At 40.8% G+C, this 9,541-nt stretch overlaps 1 protein-coding gene across 2 annotated transcripts in view; it reads left to right on the top strand.

The window, feature by feature from the left end:
* MED13L (mediator complex subunit 13L) overlaps positions 1–8,176 on the top strand; it is a 271,505-nt gene extending 263,329 nt beyond the window's left edge. For both annotated transcript variants that reach the window (XM_074321653.1, XM_074321652.1), the window contains exons 29-31: positions 1,936–2,097; positions 4,148–4,260; positions 5,325–8,176. In XM_074321653.1, the coding sequence (XP_074177754.1) occupies positions 1,936–2,097; positions 4,148–4,260; positions 5,325–5,457 (408 nt within the window). In that variant the 3' untranslated portion in view covers positions 5,458–8,176. The remainder of the gene's footprint in view (positions 1–1,935; positions 2,098–4,147; positions 4,261–5,324) is intronic.
* The last annotated feature ends 1,365 nt before the right edge of the window (positions 8,177–9,541 follow it).

Genomic DNA, 9,541 nt, shown 5'->3' on the forward strand with positions numbered 1-9,541 from the left:
TTATGACACAGGAAAATCGCTAATGTCTAATGTATTGAACGGACAAGTCCAAGCAGCCCTGCTCATCCTCAGTCAGGCACCACAATGCCCTTCGAGGACTTAGGTTTCTGTCATGTGGGACTTTTCTTGCCAGCCCTGAGTTCACTGAAGGACAATCAAGAGAAAGAAGCTTTAAAATTGTAGTCGCTGAGAAGATGAAACCAGGGAAGCGCAGCTCCGTGGACGGCCTTCTCTTCCAGGAGGAGGAGATTTTAAATGTCTTTGTTTCCTCCACAATTGTTTGTTAGTTAATGACAATTTATTCGTTAATTGGAGATTGTTGTGATAGGAACCAGGAACACAAATTTTACATTGAGTAGTTTTAATTTTGGATTAATGTGAATTCTAGAGGCAAAGAGCGTAGCAGCTAAGGATGCCTGCCAGGGAGTTTGATAAACTTAGCTCTGAGTTGCCGCGTACGGCTACCAGCTTGTGACCTTGGGCAAGCTTCCATCGCCGCTCTTAGCCTCAGTTACCTTATCTGTGAAATGGAAATAATAGCAACTTCCCTCCCAGTACTGTTGTAATTTAGTTTATCCATTAACAAAGACTTGGTCATTTACACGTAATGTTTTATAAGAAACAGAGGTGCCACATTTTCTCCCTTTGTTGGAGCCTCAAGCCCTAAAGGCTTTAATTGAGTGTCACAGTTTAAACAACACTGTTTTGAAGCTCGTCAGGTGACCTTTTTCAATCCTGAGCACCTGTAGCCAACCAGGTGACCCCCGAGAGGTTTATAGCATTTCTTCTTTCTGAACCATTAAACTCTCTTTGATATCCAATTAAAGCATTACGACGGGAAAGAATTTTTGAAGGTTGCAGTAAGTTTTTATTTTTCAACCAACTCAGAACTAATACAACTTGGTATATCAGTTGAGGATTATTTTTTCCTTGAAACAGAATACTTTTGAAAACAAATGGATTACTTATTATTACTTGCATGAAAGTTGTCTTTTCAACTCTGAAAATGAGCTAAAAGAACCAAAGACGAGGCAAATGTCAGTTTCAGAAATACACAGTAAGCCTCTTATTAAGGGGGTTGCTGCAAATGGAAACAAGGCTTCCTGAGGAGCAGGCCTCCCCCCCTGCAGGTCGGTCAGTGGTCCCGGTGCCCTGCCAGTACTGGTGAGGGGCTGTGTTTCCTGTTTGGTGTCGTTGACAGCAGACGGTCAGCTGCGCTTGTATAGTTTTGGTTGGTTGCTGGTAAAAGAGCAAACGACTTTCGTGGTACCTTCAGCTGTCAGAGATTCCACTCTTTTCATTTTTAGTTTGATACCTAATAATGCCACGGAACAGAGTTTACATTCTGCAGAAAAGGAACAATAACAACAACAAAAATAAACATGTACGTGTACTGAATTGACTAATGTTGTTAGGTTGGCTGTTTACCTTCTGCCCGAGCCCTAGTTTTCATCAGCTCTCTGTGCAGCAGAGACAGTGCCGCCCTTGTTGACCTTTCTTGGTTACCTGGCATTTTTGTGTGAGATGCTGCCAGAAAGGGGATTCTTCACTACAATGTGTAGGGTGAATTGATAAAAAGTTGGTGAAGCGGGTCAAAAGGCACAAACTTCCAGTTACGAAATAAATAAGTCATAGGATGTAATGTACACCATGGTGATTATAGCTAATAAAACTGTATTATGTATTTGAAAGTTACTAAGTGAGTGGATCTTAAAAGTTCTCATTACAAGAAAAAAAAATTGTAACTATTTGTGGTGATGGATGTTAACGAGACTTACTGTGTTGATCACTTTGCAACGTATGCAAATATTGAATCATTATATTGTACACCTGAAACTACTGTAATGTTCTATGTCAGTGATAACTCAGTTGTTTTTTTTAAAGGTTTTATTTAGTGGTAAATGTTGATCATGCTCTTGGGACTTTGTTTTTTAGAGCCAGGGCGAGCGTCTTCTTTCTAGAGAAGCACCTGAGGAGCTGAAACAACAGCCTCTGGCCCTTGGGTATTTTGTATCAACTGCCAAAGCTGAGAATCTCCCGCAGTGGTTTTGGTCATCATGTCCCCAGGCTCAGAACCAGTGCCCCCTCTTCCTAAAGGTTGGTTTGGTATCACATTTGAAATTTCGGGGGATGAATTGACTTACGCTTAAATTCCATTTTGGTTAGAAGTTTGTCTTAGTCACCACAATCGGTTCCCTGTTTCTCTCACATCTACTTATACTCTGAGGATATTTTCATTACAGTTATAGGTGGAGAGTAGAATTTAGGAGAGGAACTCAAAACCATGTCGAAAAGAAATGAATGATATTAACCCAAGGAGACTTCGTGGGGACTGAAGGGTACGTCTAGTCTGTGGTAGACATGTGGTCTATACGGCGGTCTGTCTCCCAGTCCGTCATCGTGTTGCTGTTGGTGCAGTTAAGTTGGGTGGAGACAGTAGCTTCCACCCCTGCGACAGGCCATCAGCGTTCTTCACTGGAGTAGGGCAGCAGTCCGCTAAAAAATTCCTCATTTATACTTGTTCCTTCTATTATATTTCTTGGAAACTTTTAATCCAGATTAAGAGTTAAATTCAAAAGATCTCCACTTCCAGCTTGGCTAAAAGACACTAGGAAGAAATCCATTTCTCACCCATATATTGGCAAAAAGCCAAAGGTTTGACAACGTAAGTCTGTGGGGAGAAGCCAGATAGTGCAGCCCGGCACATTTCCCTTGCGACACAGCAATCCCACATCTAGAAATCTATGCAAAAGAAACTGCAAAAACAAAAACTGACATATGTAAAAGATGAGAAACACCTGAAATGTCCACCAGTAGGGGACTGATTGAAGAAGCTTAGTGTATCCTTTCAGTGGAGTATTAGTCATCCGTAACAAAAGGAGGAATGTTTTTATATAATCATCTGTGGAGTGTAGACCATTCAGTAATCTGTAAGGCACAGGTGCACACACACACACACACCCCTTCACACACACGGAAAGTTAAACACAATTGAAGCAATTTTCGTTTCCTAATGACTTTAGCATATTATTATGAAATCAAAGACTTTATTCATGGACTCTTTATTTTGAATCAGCATTATCAGTATGAACCTAGATTTATTTATTTTTTTCCTCTCTGAAAACGTATATACATTTTTTAGCTCTGTCTACTGAAAAGGCTTAGGAGCAGTGACAGCTTAGCAGCAGTAACACTTCTATCGCCATGATTGTGATCAATACCATTGATCATTCCAGAATTCTTTAAAGAAGTGACTGATTCCAGGTCTGAAGTAAGAATTAGTCACACTGAACCTGGGACATCTTGTCAAGCTTAAAAGCAGGGAAATTGCCTAATATTATTAAGAGTCCTCTCAGAAGACCCAGTAGCCAACTTGGAGGGGTTTCCATTGCCCAGGGATGGTACCATTTGGTCAGCAAAGTGAATGATAGTAGCAGTAGATCAAAATAAATCCTTGGGTTCGTAATTGTGCTTAAAACAACACATCAGTCAGCTCTCGAAGCTGCTAGAATAGCGAACACCTAAAAACTGGAAAATAAAGAATCAAGCATTTATATTGCTTCTCCTTTACATACTCTATTTCTTAGTTATTTAATAAATTAAACTGTGCTAAAGCCATTAGGTTAAAAACTGATGGGAAACTTTATGGCGGATGGAGCGTGCTAGTCCCTACTGAACCCAGTGATCAGTTAGGTTACGTCAGGAGGGCCCGCAGGCGGAGTGCGGTCTGATGGGATGGGATGGGAAGGAAAAGGAAGGGCGCAGCGCCGGTTATAGAGGATTCCTGCCCCCCGCCCCACCCCCAATAGTCTGAATCTAACTGAATCTCTAGAACTATCAATTTATGGGAAATCAGGATAGAAGAACACCAGTACAAGGACAGTCAGCCATGTCCAGATTGTGGGGCCTTCTACAGATTAAGACCTGAAGAGGCACATTGTTTAATCACTTACAGTGCTAGGTTATTTTTCAGCTCTAGACTAGGGACTTATGTGGGATCACATGGGGCTTCCTGAGCAGCTTAAAACGCATAGACTCCTAGAAGCCCTGATTTCTAAGAGCCTCTGCTGCTGGCAGACATGGGCCTGCCTCTTCTCCGCCCTGTGGTTCCCTAGACCAGGAAGATAACTGTCTGTTCTCTCCCCAGGCTTCGCTGCATCACCACATCTCTGTAGCACAGACCGACGAACTTCTCCCTGCCAGGAATTCTCAGCGGGTTCCACATCCACTTGACTCCAAAACCACCTCTGATGTTTTAAGGTAGATTCAGACCCAGACAACACAGCAGTACAGCTTGCAGTTGCTCTTCTTTCTCCAAAGCGTTTTAATTCACGTGTGGTATTCGTGGAAGAGATGCTGTCTTGTGGCAGCGGAGCCCTGTCTGCTAAGCCAGTGAGAGCCAAGTCCCCCCACACGTGCGAGGGACAGACATTGTAGCAGACTCGGTGAAATGACATGCGTGTGCTTACAAATGCCCTTGCTTCCTGTTCACACGCGGCATCGCATGGTAATGAAAGTGGATCACAATGAGGCTGGGTAGTAGGAAGACAGGGTCTGGAACTTACAGCACTGGGCTTTAAAAACTTTTTTTTACCTTCTCTGATGCAGATTTTATGAATAAAATTAACTAGAACATAAATTCCATCGTTGGAAAATACCTCCCCAAAGTGTATACTAGTTCTCTTGTATTTGAGCAGGTCATAAACACTCTTCCTGTACCTTGAGAAAATATACAAGCTTTTCCTAATGTTTTCTGACTTAAATGGTTTGGGAATTAGAGCTAAGCAGGAATCTGATCATGATTTTGGCTTCTAGGGCCCTTTAGCAACACTGTTCAATAGAAATATATGAGCCACATTAATAATTATATGGAACATAATAATATGAAATATATGAGCCACATATCTAATTAAAAATTTTCTAGTAGCCACATTAATAATAAAAAGTCAGTGAAGTTCATTTTAGTAGTTAATTGTAATATATCAAAAATAGAATAACATCAAACATTAATAAAAAATAATATGTCAACAGTAATCAATGTGAAAATAGTCATGAGTTCTTTCACATACTTTTTAACTACTAAGTCTTTGAAATCAAGGGCCTGTTTCATGTCTGAATTCTCACATGGCCCGTGGCTGCCATATTGGACAGTGCGTGTCTAGAAGGAAGGGGGATTGTGAGAAAAAGAAGGATGGGACAGCGCCTGGGGCAAGTGAAGGACTGGTGTGAGGCCTTCCTCTCGCTGGCATCTGGCCTGTGAGAGAGAATTTGTGGCTCCCCTCCCCGGGTGGAGCGCACGCTGATTGGTGTTTTCTCTCCGGCAGGTTTGTTTTGGAGCAGTACAACGCGCTCTCCTGGCTCACGTGCAATCCGGCCACCCAGGACCGCACCTCCTGCCTTCCCGTCCACTTTGTGGTGCTCACTCAGCTGTACAATGCCATCATGAATATACTTTAATTGGAAAAGCACTTGTTCTCTCTGGCTCAGTTCCTCTCCCTGCAACCTCAGTCCGAGGAGCCCGCCCCAGTCTGCAGACAGCCCACATCCTCTTCTCGAGACCACTCCCCACAGCCCTGCACTGTGGTTCCTTGGCAGCAGGCACGTGTCATTTCTGCAGTGTTCATTACCCGAGTGACGCACTGACTCTGCTCCTGGACCTGGAAACTGCCGTAAGCAGGGACTAGCAGCCAGTGTTACGGCATGTGCGGCCCCAAACCACTGGTTCACAGGAAGTTTTTGGTGGTGGTGGCTTTTAAGAGGGCAACAGAAGAGACAGTATCCTTTTGCACAAGAGTCTGTGTTTTCAGTCTCTGTTTAAAAATAAGGGTAGTTTGGCCCTTTGGATGAAATCCTCTAGTTATTGGTATATGGCCTGTGGGTTACCTGAACTCCATCATCTGGGACTTTTTACAAATCAGAACCAGCTCCAGTACATGATTTCTCGGTGGGGTTTTTCTCTCCCTAGTGCTCCCCTCTCGGTTGATGTGAGTGCTTTGGCTAACTTCATACCTGTGTGTACATACAAAAGGTCTGGAGACTTCTTCATTTGTTTATTTATTTTAAGTTGTTTTGTCATACGGTTTTTGTGACTTTCTTTTAATTTTTTTTAATTCGTGAGGACCAGGTACAGTAGCTAAAACCCAACTCAGACCCACCATAGGATTCTTTGACTCCATACCTCTGTCCTAGAAACCGGAGAAGGAGTGAAACCAAATTGGGGAGATCATGCCGACAAAGTCATATATTCAAAACCACCCAGCAGTAGGTCTTACTAAGAACAAACTGGGTAAACATTCTGCCATGTTCCTCATTAACAGTGGCCAGCGTTTCATGAAGGATAACATTTTTATACAGAAGGCAGTCAGTCAAGCTCAACCCAGAGCAATGGAGGCAAGTACCTTCATTAGTTTTATATAGTCACAGTGGAAATATATTTTCTAGTGAATTCTTATTGGAAGCCAGGCCTCTCCTCTCATTAGATCAAAAGGGACTCATGTACATATTACAATCGAACGTGTTTGCTCATAAAATCAGTTATAAATATGGTGAATTTTTTCTGGACCATAGGAACATTATTTCAAAGAAATATTACAACTTAACCATTAAATTAGTACTTGAAGTTGAGCCTTCTTGGTGGGACGTTTTTTTAAAAAAAAAAAAAAATGCCTTTTTAAAGCATTAATGGCTAATTGAAGTATTTTATGACTCCTCATTCCAGGCCCAAGAGGGTTGTCTTTAAGACTCCGTTTCTAACCCTTACGTCGCTGTGCGTTTCTGTCTGAGGGCAGTGGGCATGGGCTGGCCTCCTGTGAGCCGCTCTGATCAGGCTGTTGAGCTGTAGTCATCTGTGGAGAGAATCATGCAAATTTTAAAAGTTCTTCCAAGAGACTACCATATCCTGGTTATTAACAAAAAAAGGAAAAATGTAATAACTGATATGATTTTGTAAAAGTATTTTTCTTGAAATAATCTAACGTTTAAAACATTATATTAAAAAAAAGTGGTGTGGTGGGAATGTGAAAGCAGAGAAATAACTTGTAAATGGATAATTTTGTTCTCTGTACCACCAATTGAAGGGGGGTTGACTTTCGCAATGTATAGGTTAAAAAAATCTGATATATCAAAACCATTTGTATCTAATGTGTACAGTGTAAAATTGACTTTAAAAATATTGCAGTGCTATTTTTTCTTAATCAGAAAGGAAAAATTCTCAAGGCCTTTTGAAGAGCATAAGATGATGAAGATTGTAAACTTGTATAAAATTATCTTGGTGAGAAGACAAATTGTAAAGTAGATATTTGTAATCTTTTACCACTTTGGGGTTGCTTTTTTTCCCAGAATTCATCAGAACTTTGAATTTTTTTTTAAAATGGGCTGTTTTTAATGCAGGGGCTTTTCTTCCCTAGAAACCCAATTCTAATCAAAAAAAGAAAAAAACACAAAAAACAAAAAACCCCTACAAAAAATTTTAAAAAAAGGCAGCAAAGGGTAGTTTTCATCTGGTGTCTTTTATTTAAGTTTTTTAAGTTAAGAAAAGCTGGTGACATATTTATACGTTTTTGTGCAAAAATAAATGAATGGCAATAGATTTTAAAAAATCTTATTATGTACTTCTGTGTGAAAAAGTCTGTATAATATTTCCCTTAAATATGCATTATTTTACTTGTGAGTTTTTTACTGAATTAATCTGAAATGTACAAGCCCTGGATTTGCTACAGAGTGAGAAGTTATTTTATTTTCTTTTTTATTTTTAATTTTGGAAATTCTGCAGAAATCAGAACTCTTACCATGGTTTGAACTCAAAAGGGGAAATGGGAAGGGGAGAGTGGGTGGGATTGTCCAGCATGCTTGTATGTATATTTCAGAACCTTTTTTAAATGTAAAAGCTGTACATTTCTGGGAAGTTCTGAATTTCTTTTGTTTCCTTTTTTCCTTCAAGCATTTTGCAGTGAGCTTCTTTTATATATAGCAAACAATTTGAAAGAATACAAAAATATGTGAAGTTCATTTAAAAAAAACTACAGTATAGCGCTGGTACAGTACACTAAAAGACTTTGATAAAAAGAAACAATACTAAAAGGCCTCCATTTTAAATGTCATTCATATATACCTTGTGAATGAGAGCTATATACTTTTACACACTTTTTTAGAGGAATAAATTATTGAATTACTGAAACTTTGAGTGGCTTTTTTCCCCTTCCTATCCTGACTTTGTAATAAAAACGATCTACACCTATGCATTACGGATTGAACAATCCTTAGCTATGAGCCAGGCTCTACCTGCCAGAGTAAAATAGACATAGAATTTCCCTGCCCTAATTACCCCATCCAACAGCTGTTCTAGAAATAGTATTGTCATACTCCAACATACAAGGACATGCCTGGATTAGTTTTAGACACACACACCATTGAATTAGAAGCCCTGGTGTTGAGTTTTTTAACTGTTTTGAGTGGTTCCCATTTAACGGTGTCTCCCAGCTCCAAGACTGTGGTCAGTCCTAGAACAAATTACAAGTCTGTAATTCTTCCCTTCTCTTCATAGTCCTGGCAAGTTTCTTTCTGATGTTCCTTAGAAATAACAGATACATCTCCCTTTGCTGTTTCCCCGATTTTCAGGCTGGCAACAGTTGTCTGCCGTCTAACCCACCACCTAATTCTGTGCATAAGCACCGCGTTCGTGGGCTGCTGGCACCCACTTTGCAGGGCAGGCTTCTCTTCTTGAGTCCATCCACTAGGAAAAAACCACAAGCTCTCAGAGCACAATCTCGCGTGGAAACCGTAAACCCCGGGACTTGGCAGAGCTTCCAGTCATCGTTGGAATAAATAAAAAAACCTTCCTTTTAATCTTCCTCCATCTATTTAGAAATATATGTTGTTCTGAATCTAAGATGGTCTGACTAGAGATAAGACTGTAGCTGCTACTCAGCCTCAGTTATTTCATCTGCAAACGTGGGACGAGGGCATTTCCCTGAGAAACACTTTGCAAACTGAAAAGCTATGTCCGTGTTCTTACAGTTGTCCTGTTGGAGGAAGCTGAGAAAAGGTAGGCCACCTTTTCAGTTCCAAGATAATCTGGTCTCTGGCTCATGAAGGCGCCGCTGCCTTGTATATAAAGGCCCGGCGCTGTTTGTACCACCGCTGCCAAAAGCATTATTAAGTAACTGCACGTTTCCTCCGTCCTGTGTAACCCAGTCAGTCCGGTGACTCCTGTGTCCCCTTAAAAATCAGCATTAGGTGGTGTTTTTACAAGCTTGGATACTTGGCACGTACATTGGGAGGTACTTTACCCCACAATTCGTGAATGTTGGTTTCATTGCTACTAGGAACTTTTTTTTCATGACCACTACTAGCTGTAGCAATTGGGTAACAGTAGCTAAATCTCTGAGGTAGGAAAATTTGTCGAACGCGTTTCAACATTTTGCAAATTAGATGTAGATAAATCTGACTGGGCACTGGGGAGCCATCAGCCTCTAGCTGTTCGAATTGCTCAGATTCACCCCCTCCAACGATGCCATAGCATGGTTTATGTTCCTGCTATTCA

This window comes from Rhinolophus sinicus, linkage group LG16 (assembly GCF_036562045.2).
Source record: "Rhinolophus sinicus isolate RSC01 linkage group LG16, ASM3656204v1, whole genome shotgun sequence".
NCBI lineage: Eukaryota > Metazoa > Chordata > Mammalia > Chiroptera > Rhinolophidae > Rhinolophus > Rhinolophus sinicus.